The 26,147-nt window shown below is 34.9% G+C and overlaps 1 protein-coding gene across 50 annotated transcripts in view; it reads left to right on the top strand.

Moving 5' to 3' along the window:
- Positions 1–24,846, top strand: part of NRCAM (neuronal cell adhesion molecule) — a 285,751-nt gene extending 260,905 nt beyond the window's left edge. For 12 of the 50 annotated variants that reach the window (XM_043494771.1, XM_043494757.1, XM_043494762.1 and 9 more), the window contains 7 exons: positions 2,698–2,763; positions 3,313–3,438; positions 5,025–5,177; positions 9,663–9,794; positions 11,401–11,479; positions 21,951–21,962; positions 22,503–24,846. In XM_043494771.1, coding sequence (XP_043350706.1) covers positions 2,698–2,763; positions 3,313–3,438; positions 5,025–5,177; positions 9,663–9,794; positions 11,401–11,479; positions 21,951–21,962; positions 22,503–22,740 — 806 coding nt within the window. In that variant the 3' untranslated portion in view covers positions 22,741–24,846. Of the gene's footprint in view, positions 1–2,697; positions 2,764–3,312; positions 3,439–5,024; positions 5,178–9,662; positions 9,795–11,400; positions 11,480–18,036; positions 18,099–18,220; positions 21,963–22,502 lie in introns of those variants that run through there. The other 38 variants (XM_043494875.1, XM_038395608.2, XM_038395618.2 and 35 more) reach the window with 9 other exon arrangements.
- Positions 24,847–26,147: the final 1,301 nt, after the last annotated feature.

Genomic DNA, 26,147 nt, shown 5'->3' with positions numbered 1-26,147 from the left:
AGTTAAATATATATTTAAATACTGGACATCAGATCACGTTTTCCTGGATTACTTGCACGAGTCAGATGAACAGGATTTTGCTGCAGGGTTGAGTGTGGAATGCCAGTGTGTTACATGTGATCCTGTATCTTTCAACAATGAACTTTTAAAAATATTAATAACTTTTCAGAGAAAATAATTAATTTAAATTTTCTGTGCCTTAAAGGATGGTAACATTTTCTTACCAGTTTCACTATTATTTTCACTCTGAACAGATCATCCACAAACATATTCCTCATAAGTGTATTGCTGGAATGAGGCATTTTCTCTTTAGATTTAATTTGGATAATTAATTTCACAAACTAAGAGAGAAAACTTAGAGTGAGATTTTCATAAACATCTTTAATAGTATGAATATTTTTAGAAATTGGCTACCTGCAGCACATTTTGAATGAATTGCATTATTCTTCAAGATGTAGAAAGCAACTCCATAAATATTAGATCCTCTGAGTTAACAGAGTTACGAACATAGGAAAATAATAAACTTGGCAGGATTTTAAAAAATGTGTGATAGCACCTGAGAATTGCACCATCAAGATCTTTTGGCCTGTTTGCAAAACAAATTTCAGACATATTGTCATTTACAATTCAATAATACTAATTTGGAAAAGATTGAGTGCCCTCATATTTGTGAATCTAATTTGTAGAGTATTAGACTGTCTGGTTCCACATGACGGGTGAAATCCTGGCCCTACTGAAGTCAATGGGAGTTTTTCTATTTACTTCACTTGGGCTAGGATTTCACCGATGGTATTTTGTTGGCCTTTGAGAAGCATTCTTGGTATTATATCTGAGAGAGGGTGCCTTTTTACGGACGTGGAAACCTCAGTGACAAATAATACTACAATAGCAGAATATCAGCACAGAAAAACAATTTCGTGCATTGTTCTCTGAAGGAAAACCGCTTAGTGAATGAATTGGTCTGGATTTCTATTTAGATGGATTTCAGGATGATATATGTTGTGAAAAAGAATCTATTTACTTAATAGCATTGGGTAAACAAGAATACTGAAACCAGTTTGTATTTATGAACAGCCCAATAGAAGAACTATAAAGTAAATATACTTATTTAAAAAAAGTGAGCCAAAATATAGCTATTTAAGGGTCCACAAGAAACTGGTCCTACTCATTGTAGTCCAATGCCTTCTCCTCATCCAGGAAAAGTGCCACATGTTGAAGAGATTGTCTTTTTGGCAGTGTTTATAAGATAATACCATAATATCCATAATTCTTGTCCATGAATCTTTCTTGGCTATGCAAAATATTGATTTCTACCCTTCACACCAGAATATTTTGGTAGTGGTTACACCAATATGTGGGTAAACAAGAATACTGAAACCAGTTTGTATTTATGAACAGCCCAATAGAAGAACTATAAAGTAAATATACTTATTTAAAAAAAGTGAGCCAAAATATAGCTATTTAAGGGTCCACAAGAAACTGGTCCTACTCATTGTAGTCCAATGCCTTCTCCTCATCCAGGAAAAGTGCCACATGTTGAAGAGATTGTCTTTTTGGCAGTGTTTATAAGATAATACCATAATATCCATAATTCTTGTCCATGAATCTTTCTTGGCTATGCAAAATATTGATTTCTACCCTTCACACCAGAATATTTTGGTAGTGGTTACACCAATATGTGGTTCTTCCTGTTTTTTTCTAGTAGTACAATCATTTTCATGCAATAGTGAGCTTTTGAAGTGTTGGGCCTCTGTTTCTCTTTTTTGTTTAACCACCCACTTTATATTGTTCAAAAAAAGAAACAAAAAACATCCACTTTCGACTGGGTCCAGATTTACTATAGTTGAATTGCTGTATTTCTGTATTTGACTAAGGTCTGAATTAACACCTGGATGCTGTAACCTACAATTTCAAAAGTGTCCACTTATTTTGGGTACCTCAATTTTAGGATTACCAACTTGAAACATGAAGGGCCTGATTTTCTGAGATGCTCAGCACTGCAACTTCCACTGAAGTCAGTTGGAGTTGTGGATGCTAAGTTCCTCAAAAATCAAGTTCCTAGGTATTTTGAGGCTGGACAACAAAAATTGAGCTATCCAAAATAAATTAAAAATTGAAAATATAGGTCTCCACCTCTAAAATCATAGAAATTAGAGAGAGAAAAGTATATCTCCCAAAGATTCTAAAGGAGTGTGTAGGATTGTCATACCTCACTCAATTTTCTAGAACCAGAAAAAGATTGTATGGCTCTTGTTTTTTTCCCTTGAAGTTAGTGTCTGCATACTGATTACTTGCTTTTCAAGAATGGGTTAGAATTAATACAGATTAACTAGAATCTAAAAATAGTTAATTGCTTTTTTTGGTGCGGGAGAGTTACTATTGATGGCTAAATTGTCAAATAAAAGTCTGAAATGTTAATTATGATTATTTAAGAAATGTTCTTTTATAAATGTTAGGGTTTAGCACATCTGTAATCTGGCTTGCTTTCAGAGTAATTTACATTACCCTGTTCTTTTCATATTTTATCAAGTAAAATTATTTGTAAAGAAACCTGCATGAACTTAGAGTATGCATGCGTTGGTTCACTTAACAGGTAAGCTTCTGTTATCTGCTGTGTTGCTTAAACATTATTTTCCTATGTAAAACTGTTTTTACTCTTTTTATGTTTCTTCTTTTCTACTATCTCTGGTGATGAAGGATACTCAGAAACCCTTTTTGCAACATCCCCTGTCATACATACTGTCCATCCAACATTCTATAAGGGTATTGTGTCCTTTTTATCATTATAAATCAGTAGAGATAGTTGAAAAGCAAAATTCTATGCAGGGCCAGCAGTGAGGAATTTGCAAAGTCTGTGAAATACCACATGGAATCAAGGAAATTGTGTACATGCATTACAATATATCCTCTCCCACAGTTCCCAGTACTGAGTGACCTGTAGAATGCTCTTCACTTTTCAGCTGTCTGCATTGTACTTCAAGAGATTTAAACAATAGTATTTTCCAGGGCTTTGGCAATTTGGTATTTTAAAGTGTTTGGCAATTTTAGTGGTCTAGGCCATGCCAGTAGAGTTCATAGACTTAGTTCTCCTTTCTAATTTAATAGTGTAGTGGCTACCTGCTGTTCAACTACCGCATGTGCTAATGCTGTAATTTAGTCACTAATTTTCAATAATGGAAACAATGAGTATGTATGAACCATACATTCCATATATGTGGTCCAAATTAGCATAGTGGTTTCTTAAGATAGATTTTATTATATGCATAGAGCCACAATTTCATATTTTGCTTTGTTTTTCTATTGTGTATTCAGTGCGACCGGTTTATCCAAGGATCAGAAATGTTACTGCATCTGCTGCTGAGACCTATGCCAATATCAGTTGGGAGTATGAGGGACCAGATCATATGAACTTTTATGTTGAATATGGTGTAGCAGGCAGTAAGAAGTCATTTCGTTTAATTATTCTAAGTGCTGAGATATATTTTAAAATATTTTAATAACTGAATTTGGCCTATATAGATCTAGCTTTATTGATAGTTTTTTAAATGTCTAGAAAAATATCTTTTAATTTGATCTAGCAGATTGTGTCATATTAATATAGTAATAAAAATTCCTGCTCTTCAGGATACATGATGCTTAGAAAATAAGCCTTTGTTCCCTTGTGTTACTTTATCAACTCTTGTGAACAAGAACCATTACTACCTTTAACTGCCTGAAGCTGTTGATCATGCAGTGATTACAATCCTGCAATGAAAATATATTGTAGTGGTTCTATTAAATGTCCTAAGAAAATTACAGTGACAAAAATACATATATCAAAATAAATAAGAATCAAACAAAAACAAATCTTGTTAAGTTATCCCTTAAAATAGCAACAGACAAATAGCATATTAGGAACAACAAACTTCTAGTGACACATTAGCATGTAGTTAATAACAAAAATAAAGCTCTAACCCTCTGTAAGAGCAATTTGATTTAGTTCTCATTATGCATTAACATTAAGATGCTGAGTTGATAAAATGGAGATACTTCCAGTACACTGTCCTTATTAAGTGGTGAATAAATGCCAAAGACAGTGTACAGTAGAACCTCAGAGTTACAAACACCAGAGTTACAAACTGACCAGTCAATCACACAGCTCATTGAGAACCAGAAGCATGCAATCAGGCTGCAGCAGAGAAAAAAAAAGCAAATATAGTACAGTAATGTGTTAAATTTAAACTACTGAAAAAAAAGGATTGTTTAAAAAAAGTTTAGAGAGGTTAAGGAAACTGTTTCTGTGCTTGTTTCATTTAAATTAAGATGGTTTAAAGCAGCATTTTTCTTCTGCATAGAAAAGTTTCAATATTAAGTCAATGTTCAGTTGTAAACATTTGAAAGAACAACTATAACATTTTTATCAGAGTTACAAACATTTCAGAGTAGTGAACAACCTCCATCCCCGAGATGTTTGTAACTCTGAGGTTCGACTGTAATTGTAAGTCTTCTTATGAAAAGGTATTAGTTTTGTTCTGAACTTTGCTCAGAATCACTTGAGATGATTTTAGAAAAAGATGTACACAAACATGAGGAAGACATTCAGAACAATCAGGAACTATTTCCACATCATCTTCAGCATTTAAAGAGAATTTCTCAACAAAAGTAAAAGCTGATTAAAAGTGCAAGCAGTATTATCAAATTCAGTGAATAAATGTTTTCATTAAATGTTTTCATTTAATTATAATTTATAATTGCAAATGCAAACACATTTCTTAAAATAGATGGAAAATAATTATCTGTAATGCAGTGGAACAAAAGTATAAAATAACTATTCTTATTTAGATAGTATTTTTTTATATTGCATGCAGTATAGTACTGAAAATCATTATTTTGCCTAAAATTATATTCTTTTTGGAGAAAGCAGTTATTTGTTCAACAAATCCAAGTTTAGCCAACTGACTATAGAAAGTGTTCTGACTATAACTTAGAGTAGCAGATAGTAACTTAAAATATTCCAACTTGTTGTTTTCCTAAAATTTTTATAGGCAAAGAAGATTGGAAAAAAGAAATTGTAAATGGTTCTCGGAGCTTCTTTGTGTTAAAGGGTTTAACACCAGGAACGTCATATAAAGTCCGGGTTGGTGCGGAGGGTCTGTCTGGTTTTGTGAGTTCAGAGGATGTGTTTGAGACAGGTCCAGGTGAGGCACACCATACCAATTCTGTCTCACATTCAGAATTGTGATATGCCAAGTGCTGAAACATTGAATTGCTGCTAGTGGGGAGATATTTTAGCTAAAACATATTGATATCATTTTCTTCAGTAGTGCTAAACTACTTTGTAAACTTCTAGACATGCCAGCCTATCTACTTTGTAGACTATGAAAGTTTTCCTTCTTAAAGGTTCACTTTGTTTCCCTGCCATTTATGTTATGGGAAAGAATACTTACTGTTCACATTCGATCTGTATTCTGTGCACTTAAGCTGAAATATTTTGTTTGTTTCTAATTCATCTTGAATTGAATTAGAACCTATTGTGCAATATTTAAATAACATGGTGTACTGTAACACAGCGGAATATCTATTTTTAAAACTAACAATTTCAGTATTAGTAGTTTAATTTCCAGAAGCATGATTTAAAATTGTAATCCATGAATATATTATGTGCCAGTGGGATGAATGATAAATAAGAAGATCTCTAGTTATAAATGTTTTTTTCCATCAAACATTGGCTTCCAGATGATTTGTATATCACTTAAACTACAAAATACTCTCATTAATAAAACAGCTTAAGTATTTTAAGTGTTCCATAGCTATTTTCCATAGAAAAATAATAGATTTTAGTGCAAGAAAGTTTGAAGCAGTTGTGACTTCATACAAGAATAAGTGATGCCTGTTCATTTAACTCAGAGAAAGGGTTTTATTGGAAATGTATTGATGTCATGATGAATATGGTGTTGCAATATCAGCATGTTCTTGATGATATGTTATTGTTTGGTCTGTGTTTGCTAGGCACTCTTACTCATTCCAAGCAATGTGGCCCATGGACAGTTATCCAGTAGATCTTACTTTGGTCTCACCTACTACACAAACATTATGATTTAAGAAAAAAGATTGCTAATGTGTAAAGTAGTTTGAGCAATATGAAACAATGATCCTACAGATAACAAAGCAAGTGATTAGCATGCCAGTTTGAAAGAGCGTTCACTTTCTGAAGTCATAATGTTTTTGTTTTGTTTCATGTTTATAGTACATTAACGCTCATAGTGTTACAATGTTGCTATAGGAAAGCTTTTGAAACATAATGCTAAATAGCAGTGCCCCACAAACATTTGCAGTTTCAGAAAAAAAGGTTTTTATTAGTAACCTTTTAGCCAGAGGAGGCTAGTGATACCAGAAAACGGATATGCAAAATTATATATGTAGGTGTGTTCAGAACCAGTAGGCAGCAGAGCGCAAAGATTGTATTGTAATGCACTCAAAGCGGTGGGGGAGGGGAAGACCAAAACCTTCCCAGTCAACATTCTGCTTAACAGTAAAACTTCAGTAGATCAAAAAGTGAAGACTCCTGTATGTATATGTGAGTAAGTTAAACACCTTGGCTCCATTCCTTGAGTCTTTCAAGGCTGGGAACACTAGAGGCAATGTTCTCTCTTTTTGGCAAAGGTTCAATGTAAAGCATTGCTTTAGAGTCCCCCATCAGATAATTTGTACAGCAAAATTCTTTCTAAAAGAATCTAGCTATGTCACTTTTTTAAATCTGGGCTAATGCTGCTAAACATTGGGGATGGGGACAAAAGAGCAAGATACCTTTTTCAAGTACTCCTTCGCAAGGAAGGAAAATCCTAGACTGGGTATGTGAGGCCTCTACCAGAAAATGTCTATTTATTCTAGCAAGCATTCCTATAGAGCATCTTCATAATATGTGATTTTCTCTTCTTGAGTATGTCCAGTATAGTAGGTTATGTTTTTTCTCACATATTAGCAGCTTCTGTGTTCATCAGGAGTAAATATCTTTCTGCCAGAAGCAGATAATTTGTTTAGAGAAAACAGGAAATTTTATGCCATTTTTTAAAGTTATACTGGGCTTTAGAAACCCCTCTCTATTGGATATACACTAAGTCAAAGAATACAAGAAGCTGCATAAGTAAGTTTTCATCTTTACTCCTATCATCTCTCTTGCATGTTTTTATGCATGGATTGTTTTGTTTGATACTATTTTCTTACTACATTTGAATGTTAAATGTGCTTGTGTGTTTTGCTATAACATTTGCTACTAAAAATTTAATGACTTATTATATATGCATGTTTACAAAAAGCAAAATCGCTCTAACATAAACATAGACAAGAAAAGAAAACTACTGGTATAGGTTAATTTATAATTCAAAGCGAGATCACCCTTCTGCTTCTATTTCTTTTTTCTTGTAAATATTATCCTGACATTTTTATATATTTAAGTTTTAGGTTTTTAATGTCCACTTTATGTAAAAAAAGAGAGAAAATGGGTTTGTTTTATTTTGTCATGTGTATTAGTAGAAGTGTTGGGATCAATTCAGTAAGAAATATTATTCAGCTTCTAAAAATCAGAATACAGATGCCCCACCAAAGGCTGTGAAAGCTGCAAAAATCAATCCCACACCAATCAGACTCATCCAACCATGAAGAAATTAAGTGAAGGGCAACTCATACCCTCCCCCAGTAAAACCAATAGGAGGGTACTAAGAAACAGGCAAACTCATACCCAGAACTTCTATTGAGAACAGGATTTGCACTCTAGGTGGAATGAGCAGCAAGTCCTGCCTCCAAACTTCAAAGATACCCTGAGTTTGCCTACAGATCCTGGGGAATCCACATAGGGTGACCAGATAGTAAGTGTGAAAAATCGGGACAGAGGGTGGGAGGTAATTGGCACCAATTTAAGAAAAAGCCCCAAATATTGGGACTGTCCCTATAAAATCGGGACATCTGATCACCCTAAATCCACAAGAATCCAGGGCCATCCCGAGGTTGTGCTTTCACATTGGCTCAGGAACCCCAGTGTCTCCTTCGACTTCTAGCTGCAAGGAGTTGCTGCTCCAATGGAGCTGCACTACCAGGGATTTGTCTTGCCATAGCTGTCCCCAGGACTTTCCTTAAAGATGTATCTCCTTTGAGGAGGAGTGGTAATCTCCCTAGTCATCTCTGCAGGGCTGTTGGGGGAAAGATATGTGTTTCATTGGACTCTTCCCCTACCTAAGTATAGTTACTTGTTCCTCCTCTCCTCTTTCTTCTTCCTGGAGTCAAGTGCACAGAGCACCCTCTTCAGAATCTGGAGAGGGAGACTGTGCCATGGAGGTGGCTGATCCCCTCTCATACAGAGGCAGAGCAAGGGAAATTCATGTGTGAATCTTAAGACATAAACTACTCTTATGTAGAGTTTCTGCTGAGATTGGATGTGAGATGCCACTGATCTCAGTAGAAATTCTGGGTAACCTCCCTGGCACTTGGGCTCATTTGAAACAGAGCAGAGGAATCTGGAAATTCTGGACAAAAATCTCCCATCTGTGCAGAGAAGGGATTTTGTGTCTGTGGGCTTTCCCCATCCCTGTGGATTTGTTGTCTCTATCAACCCCTACAGACCCAAATCTCCTGGACTGCTCTTCACAGGCCAGGGGTTCTATGAGTGAGGAGTGGCAGGGAGCGGACAGGCTGGTGGCAGGTGGATGCACTCCTCCTCTTCTCTCAACTGACTTCTCCTCTACTGTCCTCCTTCAAGGGTTCCCTCTCCCTTTAAGGGGAGTCCTCAGGGCAGCTGGCTCCACAATTTTCACATGTGAGAGTGGGAAAACACTGCATTCACTAGGAAAACTCGTCCTGTGTAACAGAGAATAGGAAGCAGGGGGCACAGCACCCAAACCACACAGATTTCTGGGATGCACAGGAAATGGAAGCTCCAACCCTGCATAAAGGCCCTCAGTATCTGTTCTATAATTGATGTCTCTTCTGAATGTCACTTTCCAAAGTCATGGTAGACAGTCAGAGAAAACTAGGTCAGAGAGAGAACTAGGAAGGGGCTGCCCAGTCAAATGCCACTTAAAAAAAGCTAAAAAGGGTTGTTAAATCATGGCAATCAAGATGGACTGTATGATAATAGTTGGCCTGGAAGAAAGCAGAATCCTAATAAAACTTTACATGGTGCTCAAATGCTAATTTCTTGTTCTTATTGAATGGTGGGGTCTTGAATGACCTACCTTCTCCCTTGTTTCAGTGGAATTGGCCTGCGCTAGCCAAAGAGTATTTGCTTTTTTAAGAATGTAATCCAGATGTTTATAAGTTATAAAACACAATTCATTTTTTACTTGTATCAGTGTGAGTTTGAGAACAATTTTAACATTTGTAAAAAGTGTATATGTGTAGGACACGTACATGTTTTACAATGAATTTTTAAACTTAAATGATCAATTAGTAAAATACAGGAACATTAGAGATATTCAAGAGTCAGTTCTAAGCTTTTTTACTTGTAAACCTACAATTTTTAAATTTAAACAACTACAAACTACAGTGCTGCTATATCCCTCATGATTGCTAACTGCCACATTGTTACTATTGCTGCATTAATAAATGTTATGTTATTTATGTGAATAATAATATAATACACATTTAAATGTGTATCAGATAATCTATTTTTTTTTCCTTTCATTCTTCAGCAATGGCAAGCCGGCAGGTTGACATTGCTACTCAAGGATGGTTCATTGGTCTTATGTGTGCTGTTGCTCTTCTTATCTTGATTTTGCTGATTGTTTGCTTCATAAGGAGGAATAAGGGTGGCAAATATCCAGGTAGGATATACATAAATGTAAACTAAAATAATAACATGCAGGAGAAGTCACACCTGTTCATCAGCTAGTCATAGTGGACATTGACTGCATAACATCATGTGCTAATAGCCAGTTAGAAAGTTTTCTTTGTGCCAATTGTTCTAAAGCTATTTCACAATAAATTTTACTCAATGCATTACTTAGCCACAGATGTGTCTGGATAGTCACTATGGTGTAGTTTTCCAACAGTAAGTAGAGTTCCATAAATAAACTGAGATATACATTGCACACAATTACTAACTATTTTGTTTTGATTTTAGCATGTCATGTTGAGCTGGCTTGTGGCAAAAAGAAATCAGTTATTTCAATATGTAATTATAAGAGCCGAAGTGACTACTCAAGATGACATGCATTATCATAATTTTACCATCTGAAAATACTGCCAAAGATGATTTACATCACCTTGAATAATGGAATATAAACTAAATTTGTACAAACCACGTATGAAAATTGTTACTAGTGTAAAAATTTGATACTATAAACCTCATACCCATAACTACTATATCAGGATAACATATTAGAATAATAACTAGCAAAACAGTAATGAAAAGACACAAACAATACTTTTTTAAAAAACTTGTAAGATTCATAATATAATTTCCCACAATTTATTGGCATATGTACTGTATTCACAATTTATTGGCATATGTACTATTTAAATATCTATCTTCTATCTTAGTTATTCCTAGGCTTCTGTCACCTTGGTATCAAAGGTCTCAATATTGCAAATACATGTTAATATCTTTACATGAGTTAAATAGCACTAGTCACATACATAAAGTTAGTTAAATCTCTGAGTGCTCCAAGGATTGCAGCCTCAGTATACAAAAAAGATGTATTTAATTGAAAATAATATTTTTAGGAAAAATATTTTGAAAAATACAGTTAACTTTAAGAGAGACAAGATTATGTCAAATTTATCCCCAAATATAGGAGTTTTTTTGGTTTGGTTTTGGTTAGTTTTTAAAAAAAGAAAGTTATAACAACAAAAATTCTTCCAATAATTAACAAAATCCATGGAAACCATTTTTAAAATAAAAATAAACGTTCCGTGTGTATTGTTTGTAACCCAGGCATTCCTGCAATTGTGCCAGTGGATGAGAAGGTAAAAGCAAATTTGCTAGAAACTGGCTATAATCAAAAGCGAAATGAACTAATCATTTTCCTTTATTAGTATGAGAGAAATGCAGTCAACTAACAGCATAAATAAAACTAGTGTATTTAAGTTTTAGTAATCTAACTTTTTTATTAATCTAAAAAAGTAATGCATTTTTAAAATAGGATTTTAAATCTGCAAGTGTCCCATTTAAATCATGTTCAAAAATGGCTGCAACAAAGGACTTTCATGACTGCCAAATGATGTACAGTATCTTGTCCTCAATAAAGATATTTTTAAACTACCACATATGCATTTTATTTAGAAGTAATAATCTAAGGCCTCAGTTTTACAAAGTGATCCTGCCCAATCCATAGTACTCACATCCAAATAGGTCATTTTGCAGGATCAGGGCTTTAAATATTTAGTCCTAAAATTTAATGATAAAAATCCCAATTTCAAATATTATAGTGAAGGAAAAGGAAGATGCACATGCTGATCCAGAAATACAGCCTATGAAAGAAGATGATGGAACATTTGGTGAATACAGGTAAGCAGTTAAAACATAGTTTTCCTTATGTTTCCTTCTCTTGTTAATTTTTAAATTTAGGAATAAAATATAGTATTTAGAACATGATACTTATTTTATGAAAATGAAATTACAACCCTTTGTAATGGTGCAAATTACTTTGCATTAAATGTTTTACAGAATTAATTATAAATATATCTTTAATGAGACTGGTAGAAAAATTTAAAACATCAAGAATTATGATTTGCAGGATTATGCTAATTTTATCATATATTTTAACAATGGGCCATCACTGTAAAATTCAGATCCAAATTTGAATTTTGATGTCTCAAAATTAAGGGCATTTCCATACAGAGTTTAGTCTTTGGCTCATCTTTAATATATTGAAAAGCTCAAATACTTGGGAGCATTTTTGCCCTGTCCTGCAGCTCATATAAAATACTTTGTCTTGGAAATGTGCTTCTCATATAAACATAGACAACAGTAAATGTATCCCATTCATTGGAATGCAGGTTCTTTTAAAATTGCTGCCAGTACCAATACAGAAACAGCAAAAAAATTAATTACATGACAGAGAAGAGGAACTATCACTTAAGAAAAACACACCACTCTAGAGAATTCAGTGCATGAGATACAGCAAACTGCTTCAGACCATGCCATTGAGCTGACTGTCATTCTTGCATGCCATTTTTGACTGTCATTCTAGTAGAAACATGAGAGCTGAATCTCCTTGTAGCACAAAAAAGATGCTCTTTAAAGAAGTCTTTTCATAATAGTTACATATGGTGTGGTTTTAAAGAGAGCTGTAACATTATATTAAATACATTTTGATTTAGTACAGAAAAGGATTTTATTATTTCTTTCACAGGTCAGTGTTACATTTATTTTTCCATAGATAATATATTCTTTATAGTATATTCCTATGTAAATAACACTTTAAAAGACTTTAATTTTTATATGTAATCGATTCTAGTGCATGGAAAATCTGTTCTTTCAAATGGGGTTCACTGGACTGTTGTTATATTTTTTTGTGTAGCAGAATGTGCATCTCATCTGGCTGAAATAATTTCTATATTTTTTCACTGTTCTGAATGCCAAAGAGCAGTTTCTGTTTACTCCTGCAGCTATTAAAATTATTCTAATCCCTCATAATATTTACCAAGTCAGTACAAAAACATTTTAAACTTGGTGTTTGTTTTTAATTTTAAATGCCTATTGGGTTAATTTAGTTGATTTTAGCTGACAAAAATGAGAGACTGAAAGCATTGGCTGGGAACAGGCACAGTACAAACAAGTACTATACAAGCTTCTCTATACAGCCCAGCTATTGTATATGAATTCTAATTTACAGCCCCTCTGCTTTTCTATTCCTGGACATTTCTTTAGCAGAAACTGACATTGATGCAGAACTGTGCCAAATTATGTGATGGCTTTGTGATTTTGACAGATATTCAGTCAGGTCTAGGATGAGACCGGTGAATTTGCTTTTTATGTGTTGACATGTACCAGAGTTTGAATGTATGTATCCATATTTAAATGGCTTGTGTGTTAACCCACAGAACCATCTAGTGCTTTGTTAAATGGTTTTATAATGCATTTTAAGAAAGATATCACCAACCCATTGTGTGGTGAAAATGGAGAATAACATCTGCAACTTTTATAATTGTTCACAGGAAGGGAGTTGCTCATCTAAGTCACTATGCAGAAAACTCCTTTCTAAAATGAATTTCTAAACCATTAGCCTATGATGGGCTTTCCTTTTTTTCTCCTTAGAGACAGAGCATCTCCAGCAACCAAACTGCAGAAGATTTTTGGCACCCTCTCTGCAGCTCAGCATCAGTGCAGCCAGTTAGTTCTCATTTCATTCCGCCTCACACAGCTCTGGTGCAATGCTTCTTTGAGGAAAGGTGGTTTAGGTTCTTTCTAAAAATTTCTCTAAGAATTCGAGTATTTTGAATTTTTTCATCACTTCAGGTCCATGTCTATGTGGACAATAAAGAAATTGGACAAAGACAGGAAGAGAAAAGGTAACTGTGCCACCAAAACTCATGAAGCAGACCCTGGCTTTACCAAAGCAGTGTCTGTGAAATCCGAGCAATCCAACTTGTCCAGAAGATCAGCAGATGAATCCTCCAGGAACAGATCAGAAGCCCCCTCCTCCAGGAGCAGGGCTAAGCAGTCTTCCAAGCTCTCAAGGATTAGTTCCCTCTCCTGTTCCCTCTGTCAGGAGGTAAAGCAATCAGATGAGTGGAAATCCAGGGATGGCTCTGGACATCATGTTTCTCAGCAATGGCTAATGGGGACAAAGAAGGTATGGGGTCTCTCGATCCTTTTGTGCCAACTATATAAGGGAGCCTGGTTTTAAGGGAGACAATAGATCCATTAAGAGGAGCCTTCTGACTTCATAGGGCTGTTTCCCAATCTTTCAAGGGCCAAAATAGATGGAAGAAGTTGACATATTCAGTGACTGGACTATGATACTAGACATGTAGATCCTTTTGATAGCCCTAATGGGATACAGCACAGAATTTGTAGAAATGCTCTCCCTTTCGACTGAATTCCCCTCTCTGTTCCACAGGAAAAAGCAGCACGTTTTATCAAGTCTCTCTCATTTGTTATCAGCCAAGGCTGTGATTTCAAGCCCTACTGAATAAAAAGTCTAGGTGTCTACTCTCTGAATTTCATAGTCTTCAAAGAGAGACCAGTTCTGGACTTCAGGTGACCCAATCTATTTGTAATAAATTAAAAATTGAGTAATCCAGAACTCTCCTCACAGCTATATCGCCAGGAGATATCAGTAGACCCACAAGATGCTTACATACTATGCACATCACTATAGATCACGAGTATCTCAGTTCTTATTTTATCAATCAGCACCAACTTCAGTATCAGCCCTTCCATTCACTTTGATTTCTGGCCCTAAAGTGTTCTCAAAGGTCATGGCAGAAGTGTCTCTAAGAAGGCACAATCCCATACAGAAAGAAATAGCTGTCTCAAAGCAAGGTGCAAAGGATTCTACCACAAATTAATACTTTCCAGAAAGGTTACAATATCAGATTTAAGAAGATTCATTGTCCCATTCACATTTTAGTCTTCCTAGTATCCTGTATAGATGTGATGTCTTGGACTGTTTTCAGTTTAGACCTCTTCAATTGTGATTTCTCCCTGTGAGGGCACACATGAGGTGGTTTAGCCTCTTCAGCTGGTGAATGTATTTCTTGCCAGATTCATGCAACGAAGGAAATGCCACTTCAGGAAACCCAGTAGCACACAGTGACTGGGGATGCATGCCTGATCTGATGGAGAGCATACCTGGACCATCACAAAGTAGAAATGAAATTGAATCCCTCCAGAAAGCTATTTTATATCAACATGCTGTAGTTATGAGCAATCAGTAAAGCCCTGTGCCTCTTCTGAGTCTTGGAAGAAGATTAGTCTAGGCCAGTATGCTGGGAACAGAAAATATCTTAGTAGTGACACAACTAAGCAGGAGACTGTGACTGTGTAGAGAGACCTGAAATCAGAGACTATACAAGGAGCTCCTGTTCCCGTCAGTGCAAAAGTACCAAAGAGGTGTCAACCCTGTTCACCTAGCAGGAGAAGCCAAATTTCTATCCTAGGCAGAATATTCATTTCTCGAGGGAAGTGGGAATTTTATCCACATCTGCAAACCTGCTGATTCACAGTTGGGGAAAGGTCATAAGTGCACATTCATCACTGAAGACAATAGAAAACTTCCAAGCTTCTTCAGTCAGTACAACTGTTTGATTTTTTTCTGTTCTCTGGAGCCAGAGATTTCTGTATCATATATTTACACCAATCCCAATTCTGTAAAAGGTGTTCAAGAAGACCATACAGGACAAGGCCTATACAGTAGTAAGAGTGCCAGTGTGATCATCCCAGGGATGGTCTGCAGATATATGTCTTAGTGTTCCTCTGCCTGTTTTCTACAACATCTTGACCCACAAGCAAGTGTTTCAATCAGAAATCCACATCTGGACTGTGAGAGACTTGCTTGGGAATGGTTGACGCTGAGTGCTTTGTTTTATTAGATAAGGCATTGCAATCCTTCTTTATTCTGCATGATGGTCAGCATCAGGGATGTATTCTAAGGCTTACAATATCATTTTCCTCTGTTGTAGTTTCAGGGTTTTCAGTTAAGAAGATGTCTTTTGTATCCTGGATTTCTTGATAAATGGAGCAGCTTTTGACCTTGTAGCTTAAGGGGTATTTTATAGAATTCCCAGTGGGGAATTATCTCTGCATATTCTAATTGTTTTTGGTGGGTCTTGCTTTGTCCCCACTTACACTTACTTTGAGGGGTCTTAATTTGAATCTTAAATTTCTTTGTCACTTTTCTTTTGAATCATGACTTTTGACTCCTCTGGTAGAATTCTTTTTTCCCGAGTAGTCATAGCATCAGGTGGGAGGGTCACTGAATTGTCTGCTATTTCTTGTAAACTTCCCTAATATTTTTCTTTCACAAAGAGGAAGTCATGAATGGTTCCTTGACACTTGTCAAATGTTTCATCTGATCTTGTCTTAGAACAAGAGCTTAAATTTCCAATTTTTTTCCTGCTTCTGCCACAGTTGAAAAAAAGCTCTGGTATAGCTGAGATGCTAAGAAAACATATTTAGACAAAACCTTTTTTTTTATTTAGTGAGATTAAGGAAAGGTAGTAAAATTTCTAAAATCTGCATAGGCTTCTGGATTGATTTATACACTTCTAGTGTACAGAGAAGGAATTCCTTATCCCTTTCATCTTCAGACCCTCTTGACTTGGGATTATGAGCAGAAGGGGGGAAGTGTTTTCAGGTCAGGTTTACAGAGAGGCCAACATATCTAAGGTGTTTATATGGCCTCTTATACCCAATCATTTCAGGCTGTTGATCTGAGAGCACATAAAAATTCCCTACAAACTTCATTTTCTGCATCTTCATATCCATCAGCCCAGAATGTCTCCCCCTTCTAGTCAGAGTTATGCTAGAAGTGAAAGAAGTTGCGTGTTACCAACTGAATGGTGCTAACCATATTTTGAGTTATTTTGCATGTCTGTGACTATGGAAGAATCTACTGGGAATTGATTGGCTGCTGAGCTGTACAGAGAGCACAAAAACTTCTTCTGCATTCTGACTGGTTGCTGAATGTACCTGTCTCTAGGGAGGAATGACTAATATGTAGACACACAAAAGATTTACAGGTAATACATTCCTTTAAAAAATTGTGATGTACTTGTGAAGCTGTTCTGTGCACTCCATCTTTCTAATGTGTTTTCTTCAAATATTCTTAAATTCACTATAGTTAAGCTCTTCATTCTCACCTCCCCACTTTTTCACTCATCTCAACCATCAGCTGCAAGTTTGCTATTTGTTTTATGAAACCAGGAAGAAAAATAAATTAGTTTTGTTATATGATTGTTGCCATTTTATTCAAGATATTTAATTCATGTCTCCAAAATATGCCTTTTAATTTTAAAGAGCAAAGATTCCTAATATAAGATAATAGGGAAAAATATCTAGCCATCCATTAGTATCAGTCTTTATTAAACAGCTAGGAACTTAAGGTTTGGTTCTAGCACAGCAAATAGCAAGCATGTCATTGGACTTACTATGATAACAACCTCATCTCAGTGCAAAATCCATACATGTTCACACCTATTATTTTGTTCCTGGTTATTGTCTCAATGTTAATTATATGTAGTGTGTGTACAAAACATTTCAAAATACTGGTTTTAAATTTTTCACTTCAGATTTTTTCAGTGAATTTGTAATTTATTTTCCTGTTAAAAATTACAAAAGGTAAGTATAAGTCAGTGAATAAAATCACGAGTAAAGAAAGAAAGAAAGGATTTTATGATCTGTGATGAATGTATTTTGGAATAGTTTTATGAAGCTACACAAACAAGAAGAGCAAGCCTCACAGATACTACATCCGAATTTCTGGCTTTAGCAATCTGGTTTTGCAGTGAGTTATTAAACATTCTAAATCTGATATTCTACAGCTCTTTGGGCTTCAGAATTCATAATGAGACAATTCAGCTGTTTTGTACAATATGCTTCTCGGCAACACATTGAAAACTCATTCATTTCCCCCAGAGCACCAGGGTCCCTTCTCTGTTTTGCACCCCCAGGGATATAAAAACACTGTATGAAACATGAGTGTTCTCATGTTCTCTCTGTCTACCCCTTCATCTCTCCTTTTCCCTTCGTTCCTTCCTTTTTTCACTCCCTCACCCTCACTTTCTCTCCCTTCCTCCAAAAATTTAGTAGTTGCTCATCTAAGCACACAAGTCTTGACCATAATCCAGGTTGATAAAAATCACATTATTCTTACTTTCCCTCCTCCCAAATGAGGAGTGGAAGGCTCCCTGGGTATCCCAACTGCTTTTTCCACCTGTCAGTACTTTGGCAGAACGTCTTACTGTACTTCTGTGGTGCAAAAAGGGAGGGAATCCCCATGCCCAGATTTGATTTTTGCATATGCTGTAACTGTGCATTCACGCCAGCATCCACCTCCATGCAGGTACACTCCTGTGTAAATCTGCAGTTTTGTTTGTTTGTTTGTTTTAATTATACAGACAATAGAATCTGCATCCTTACTAGCATATAGAAAAATCACAGACCCAATGCAACCAAATGTGTAAGTATTTTTTCATTATCTAGATTATAAATAAATTTTGTAACCCCCTCCCCAATAAAATAAACTAAATATAAGTTACATAAAGGAACTTGGAAGTAAAAAGATTCTGTTTTGTTTTGTAGGAAGTACAACAATTGTATGAAGTCAGTGCTGTTACAAATGTTTCTGATACAATTATAAAGTATTTCTTATTTACTTGTATACCCTAAAGTAATGAACTGAGCTCACGTGTTGTTCTGCACAGAGAACTTCTTCAGTTAAGTCCAAATATTTTGTTATCATTGAATTTTAAGTAAAAAGTGTTACAGTAGAATAGGAAGCAATAGTTTCTCCATGAGCTTTCTTTGCTGCTTATTGTACCAGGCTGTGTAAAATTCAGTGCCATAAATACCATCATTGTTGCTCATTGCCAGTTGTCATCCCACAGTGAGTAAATTTAAACAAAACCAAAGATTCAGAAACTTTGGCAAAGTATTAAGCTAACTGAAGCACAGCTCACAAAATATTTGGATCTTTTGGTAAGCAAGATTCTTACTAGGTGACAAGTTTGTTGTTTCAGTGTAAGAATTAAATTGATCATACGCTGTATAGTACAGAACTTTTAAATGATTTACATTCTGAACTCTTGAGAAGGAAATTACATTTTTGTCATTTTTAAATTGGAGAGAATTTCTGGAACAACTAAAGACTTTTGTGCAGTGCTTATCAGCATTAACAAAACAAAATAGTTACATATGCAGTAACAATTTGGTTACATTTTTAAAGGTTTGTTGTGTTATATGGATTGTTTTATCCTGAAAATATTGCAGTTGACATGATCATGTAAATGTTGACCAAGATTTTCACAAATGGGTGCTGAAAGTTAGGATACATGGTAAGCATTTTCTGAAAATCAGTTCCCTTTAATATGTCTCAAGCTAAATGCCCAAAATTTGAGAGACCTCCAAATCACTAATCATTTTGGAAAATTTAGGAGCCTGTGTACAAGAGGTGACCTGATTTCTAAAGGAGCTGAGTGCCTAGATTCAGTGAAAGCTACTGGCTGCTCAGCACCTTTGAAAATCAAACCACTTATTTAGATGTCTAAATATACACTTGCGAGCCTACCTTCAGGCATCTCTATTTGTAAATCTTGGCAGCAATTCTTACTCACCCAAATCTTTATTCAGGTGAATTCCCAGTAAAATTAGCATACTGTACCTCACTGTTCTCACTGTATTAAATGCACATGTATATATGCACAAAATATATTTTGTTGTGGTGACTCAATAGCTAAAGACATTACAATAAGCAAGTTCACATGCTTCACTGAGAACCTCACAAAAGCATGTAATATTTTCTGACTGAGTATCTGGATTTTACATTAGTATAAAATGACTGCTGCCTCTTCTGCTGGTACTATACCATGTATTTTAAAGTATATCTTTGTATTTTGTAACTGTAACCCTGTTTATTGCATTGCAGCATGTATGTCAAAAGTTTAAATTATATTATGTGTTTTACTACATTTCATCCAAGATTATCTGAACATTTGGAAACACAAAATTGTGCAGGTTCTCATTTTGCACTTGTAAAATGTCAAACTAGAAATGAATTGAGCTGCGTAATATTTATGGAGCAGTCACTATACGTGACTAACAACTTGTTAGGTCTGAATGTGATGCAAGAAACTCTTTTTTTTTCTTTTTCTGTTTTCACACCACATGTTATATAGCAAGTGGTGATTATGGATTTAATGCTTTAGAATTAAACAAGAATTAAACAGGAAGATCCCACATGCAGTATTAATTGCTAACTGCAGTTACATACAGACCACTACAAACTCCACAACTGAATTTCAGGAAAAAAAACAAGTACCTTAAAATTGAAGTGGTGAATGTATCTGTCTCCTAGGCAGCAGTTCTAATGCAAACCTTTTTAACCAAATTCACAAATGTGAGCTATATGTCATGAGAGAATGGAACAAGGATAGTGAAGAGATAGTCTCCCATGTGGGTACTCGACAGATTTAAAATATATATGTTTGTTTCAGCAGATATAGTAATATTACCAGGAGAGAAGAGGCTGACTAGAAGCTCCAGCCATATAAGCTCCAGCCATATGGGCTTAATTATGCTGTAGTCTGTCTGACTGTGGATCTGTCGCTTGCATTCAGATATTTGACTGAAATGGAAAAGATTAATACAGTATTATTGCAGCATGATATAGTGCTACTCAGAAGTGATGTGTTGCATCTTAAGTTGATTCAGAACATACATTTATAGTGTTTGGTGAAAACAGTGAAAATGGCTAAATCACATTATTCTTAGCTAGCTAAAAGGATATTCAAGTATAAGATATGTAAATATATTGTTCCTTCCTCATCCTGACAAATATAATGCCCTGCCAAAATGAAATCTCTTCTGAGAGATCCAACAAGAAACAACTCAGGATGCTGGCTGTATATGTAATTACAGGCGCTTGCATGCATGATGTACCATGAGCCCACCACACTCCCTGCCAACTCTGTTTTTGTGAGCAGTCCTGCTGTTCAAATTGTAGAGTAGAATTCTTTTCATTGTTAATACCTTGTATGCTCATGACACCAAAGCAGGCAGAGAAGATGGATGATATTATTTGTATCCTTGTGCCATGTATGCCTAGGTAGCCGCAAACAAAACTCCTTTGTCACTTGACTTTTTTATTCTAACATTAAATCCTTAAATGCACATATATGATACAATAGCACACCACCTCTCTGTTTATGTGTAGATATAAAAACATATACAGTGATGTATTTATTTGTAAATATAGGTCTGCATATAGATAACAAATTTTCTTAAGGTCCAGCCATTTGGGATGTTCTGAAGCCTAAAAAGAGGAGGTGATAATGTAAAAAGTAGCTTGTGTGATAGAAAGTTTGTATGGTTTGTAATGATGGTAAAGTGCATTTCAGCAGAATATTAATCAACAGAATCAATATCTGTGTGCTCTTGTGCATGCTGTACAACAGTACATTCTTGGTTATTATATGATGATATCCCTTCAAATAAGAATGGAAAACAGATATTGTGAACAATTAAAGAATTTACTAACAGGAATTGTGCAGCTAATTCAAAACACTCATTGCTGAATATATGTCTAAAGTTAACAAGCCGTTCTGGGTTAGTATGGCACAATGTAAGTTTTGCTTTTCCTAATATAAATTTATTTTTCACCTCCATAATTTGTGAATCTGTGAATAAATAAATAAAACACATTTGTCGACCCTTTCTATGCCCTGTATGCATATGGGCTTGAGTGTTTTATTATACCTACAAGTTAGATATTTGCATTTGAATGTGCAGCTTAACCCAATGGTTACTAAATGGGAAGCCACAGCTTGAACTATTGCTGAAGTCTTTAGCTTCAAGGTCATTCACAGCCTGTTTAATAGAAGAAAAAGAAAATCTAAACACAGCCCAGCAAAGTCTGCTGCACTAGATTTGGACCCTATCATATGTAGATTGTATTTGAGTCAGGAGTATAATATAGAGATAACCTTCTAAGCAATGAAAACAGTCTTTTTCTATGTGTATACACCCACAGGGTGGTGGTAGCAAAGATAAAAGAAATCGCGCAAAGCATTTCTTCCATAACTAAAAAAAAAAAAAGGTCTAAAATACTTCTAAGATCTTTAGCATGCTTTAAACTGACCTGTGTTACCAATATTCAACTAAAGAGCTTCTATGTCTGAACATATTGAATGTTTTAGCAATTATAAGCTCAAATTCCTATTAAATGAATACTGATCATTATCAGGATGTGGACTCTGCTTTTCTTCTTAGGCTATTTTCATTTGTTTCTTCTGCACCCTTTTAATGGACTATATAGGTCTCTTGAAAGGTAAGGTTGAAAATTGCAAGCCTAGCCTGCATAATGTAACAAATTATTTGAAATGCAGCACTTTTTTTTCTTTTTTACTAGCAGAAAGAATCAATATATTTCATTTAACCAAATTCATTCTTCATTCATATTCAAGGAATCAATGAATTATGAAGTTTAACAGACTAACTTCATGGCACAGCATAAGCTTTTTCTTTGAAGAACAAAGAACTTGCTCTTATAATGTTAACAACCCCCTTTTTAATGCTTGCAGTTCTTTTGCTTCCAAATCAAGAGCAGAATATCTTATCATTGAAAAACCATGCACGATGGAAAAAATGCACTCCCTCTACTGAAGACATTATATGTTTAAACCATTTCTACACCATGTATTTATCATATCAGTTTCTACAATTGTTTCTACAATGTGATTGCATTTACTAAAGGATTGTAGGACTGGGCACATGCTTTTTAAAAATCTGCATGCATGGTTTGTTTTGGTTTTGCTTTTGTAAATTATGATATGTCTATTAATTATTTGAATTTCCTGTATTTTTCCAGTGATGCAGAGGATCATAAACCTCTAAAGAAAGGAAGCCGAACGCCTTCAGACAGGACTGTGAAAAAGGAGGACAGTGATGATAGTTTAGTTGACTATGGCGAAGGTGTAAATGGTCAGTTCAATGAGGATGGCTCCTTTATTGGACAATACAGTGGTAAAAAAGAGAAAGAACCTGCAGAAGGAAATGAAAGTTCTGAGGCTCCTTCTCCTGTCAATGCCATGAATTCCTTTGTTTAATCAAGAAACTTGATTCCCTTTCTACAATATTTTCCATTGTGTTTAAAGCACTTGTGCATCCTCCTTCTCATACTAAGAACATACAGGTGACAAAGCTCCCAGCAACAAGATGTTTATACTATGAGAACATATAGGTCAATACAGTTATACACTATAAAAACACAGTAAGTGATATGTTAGTATGAATCAAAGTGCAAAACTCAAAAAATTTGTTCTGAACTTGAGTATTTTTGCTTTTTTTAAAAAGGAACTGTCAAAAATAATATAACATCATCTGATAACATTATTTCCTGTTGAAAATACAGTATGATGCATGAAAAATGCTACACATTTCACAGATAAACCCATGTATGCTATTAAAATCTGGTTTTATACTTTGTTATGCAGTCCTCAGCTGAATTCCTGGATATGAATTCCGTTTTCATTGTCAGAGTGTTATAGTAGTATTATATAGAACTTCAATGTCTTTGTGGACATTGTTGTGAAATTGGTGACTTAATGTCTAGGTATCATATATCTTTTTGCAAGACAATTAGGAACAGTATGTATGGTATATAATTGCTAAATGATTTAATTATGACACTTGCATTTGCTGATGCTTACTGAGATCCTGTTATCTGCTCTTTGTTCCTATTACTTTATAGCCTTCCTAATCTATCAAGTATTACAGCACTACAGTGTTCTATTTTTACATCATGTATATGTTGGATTGATTTTAAGACATAAACCAATATCCATTGCAATGCATTTTGGAATTTGTACAGTCACTGAAGTGAAATTTTAAAATGAGACAAAATTTCCAGAAGATACAGGGCAAAATACATTCAGTGCCTTTATAGAATATGCATTCCATAATGCACTGTACTACTAAGTTGGTGCAATAAACTGTGATTAGTGAACTACTATCATTGCCAAACAAAGTAACTGGTAAAAAGCAGAGATGTTATGAAACTGTTGAGCTGCAAAATGCAAGGTTTAACATTTTTTAAATTACACAAAGCACAATATGATTTTTTCCTTGAAGATAAAATAACAGTTTTTAGACAGTTAGAGCACAACATGATCTCATAGCCTTACACCGTTTATACAAAAATGGCTGAATTCAGATATTTTAATAATGCTGCAAAACCTAGAACTCTCTTGCAAAATATGTTAAAGAATGCCATGCCAGCAACAGCACATTTTCCTCAGAGTCATTGCTTGACCCATGTGGCAGCTTTTGAAATTATCTCCAGCATGAAAGCAGTGTGCAGATTACTGCTCAAACCACAGAATTCAAGGAATCTGACAAATGCTAACAAGGTTTAGTGGTAAAGGATTACTCTTATCAGTTACAAAAAATATTATCTCACATACTAGATCAATCAAACGGTTTACCTCCAAATATGAAATTTTATAGCAACCTATGGTTGAAGGAATGCTCAGTTTCATTTGCCAATAAATTGGTTTTTCATAACTTGCATCAAGTTTAATTTTAAGTATGCTTTTTATATGTAGATATTTGTTGAATTTGTAAATACACTTAAAGTGTAGATGCTATATGCTTCTAGGTGTTACAAACAAATAAACAAAACAAAACAAGCCTATGTTGTACTGTGTAAGAAGTACTGTAGCCAATGGAGTGCATGGTATTTTAAAGCATCTACTTAAATATATATTTTTTGCTGTGAAAATGAAATAGTGAACTGTTCTACTTATTTACTGCAGATTTTTAGATGTCATCTTAAGAGCTTGTGTCCGTGGATTACATTAGACCATAGTACACCTTGCAGCTTTTATGTATGTATTGTAGGAAAAGCACAATTTGAAGTAATCACAAATGGAAGTCAGCTGAACAAGCTTCTTTTGCACCATTAAGCTTTCCATAATCCATTTTCCTTATGGAAACAAAAACAAAAAATGAACTATATAACACTGATTACAAAGCACAAAGAGAATTTCTTAATATGAGTTCCCAATGGCATTGGTAACAATGAAATGAAATTTTACTCTTCTTTAATTGTAGATGCTGAATTTATCTGTGCATGTAAGGATACACGTACAGGCTCACTTCTGTAATAGTGCAACAGAATTTGTATTAAAAATAAATGTGGTTTTAAAATTTCATTGTTTGTTCTGTTCACAAAATATTTAAAATCTCATCTGATTTACCACATATTTAAGAACTTTTAAAGTGAAAAAACATCATAAATGAACTACAACCAGGTTATTTTCAGAATGTTGCACTTCATCATTTCTTTAATATCAGTTGAAAAATATTAATTATAGCCACTGAAATCAAATTCTATTCAAGTTCCTTCACTGTTTTCTTTCCCTAGATACATTATTTGATCAAAACTGAGAGCATGCTGCAAAAGACAAAATTACATTCACATTCACCCAAAAAGAGAGACATTCCATACTCACTTGGGCCACTCCTAAATACAGATTTGGGCTCCTAAATAAATTATCTTATTTTCAAAAGTCCCATTAACTGTTGAAATCTAGGCAGTTTTAAGTAGAATAATGTACAATAGACAAGATCCATTGCAATGCACACTTCATACCTGGTCTGGACTGGGTGTGAATAGAAACAGATTAGATAGGTGCCTGCCTATGAGTTGTTATGGAGAAAGTAGGTAAAGGTGTGGATTTCATGGGTGACAGGAAATAAAGAAAATTTGGAAAAATGATTCTGCTGGTGAGCCATAAGTCCCTTTACCAGTCCACTCAATCAGGTATGTTGTTTGATTACCTGTGGATATTCCAGTTTCCAGTATATGTGCACAGTCACAATTCTGGCACATACAGGTCAAAACTGAGGTACATAATTGTGTCTTTTTTCTGTAAAGGGGCCTGTTCTTTTGCCAAGCAGTAAGCATTCTGGATACATGTAAGGGCTAATTTAGGTACAAGCAAGATAGCCATTTCTGTTTTGATTTAAGTGTAATTCCTGGAAAGAGCTGTGGATCTTTGAATTGTGTTGTTTGAACAAGAGATCTCTTTTTATGAGTTTGGTTTTTTTTTTGTTTTGTTTTATTTGGATGCTTGCAGACATTTGTGTTCAAACAAAGAACGTTTTAGTATTTTACCTTTTCTTTTGGCTGTGTTTTTTATTAAAATTGTGGTAATTAGGGAGATATTTTGGGAAAATTACCCCTAGGTAATTCCTTTTGTTGTAGTCTCCTCTCCTGGTGCCCGTCCTAAGAAGAAATATTCAGGACCGATTCTTTTTTGGCTCCACCTACTGAAGGAAAAGTGACAAAAGATCTGACAAAAGATCTATCAACCAAACTTTCTGTATAAGCATCTGGCCTGCCTCAGTCTTTCCAAACAGAGAATTCCAGAGCTAAAGAAAGACAGTAGTATGAGACATCATGGACTTCAGTAAAAGAGATGAAAGCATTTTGCCCCAGAGAGAGGAGTAG

The sequence above is a fragment of the Dermochelys coriacea genome, chromosome 1, assembly GCF_009764565.3.
Source record: "Dermochelys coriacea isolate rDerCor1 chromosome 1, rDerCor1.pri.v4, whole genome shotgun sequence".
Classification (NCBI taxonomy): domain Eukaryota; kingdom Metazoa; phylum Chordata; order Testudines; family Dermochelyidae; genus Dermochelys; species Dermochelys coriacea.
The sequence above is the reverse complement of the archived record's forward strand: the minus strand, read 5'-3'. Positions and strand labels throughout refer to the sequence as shown.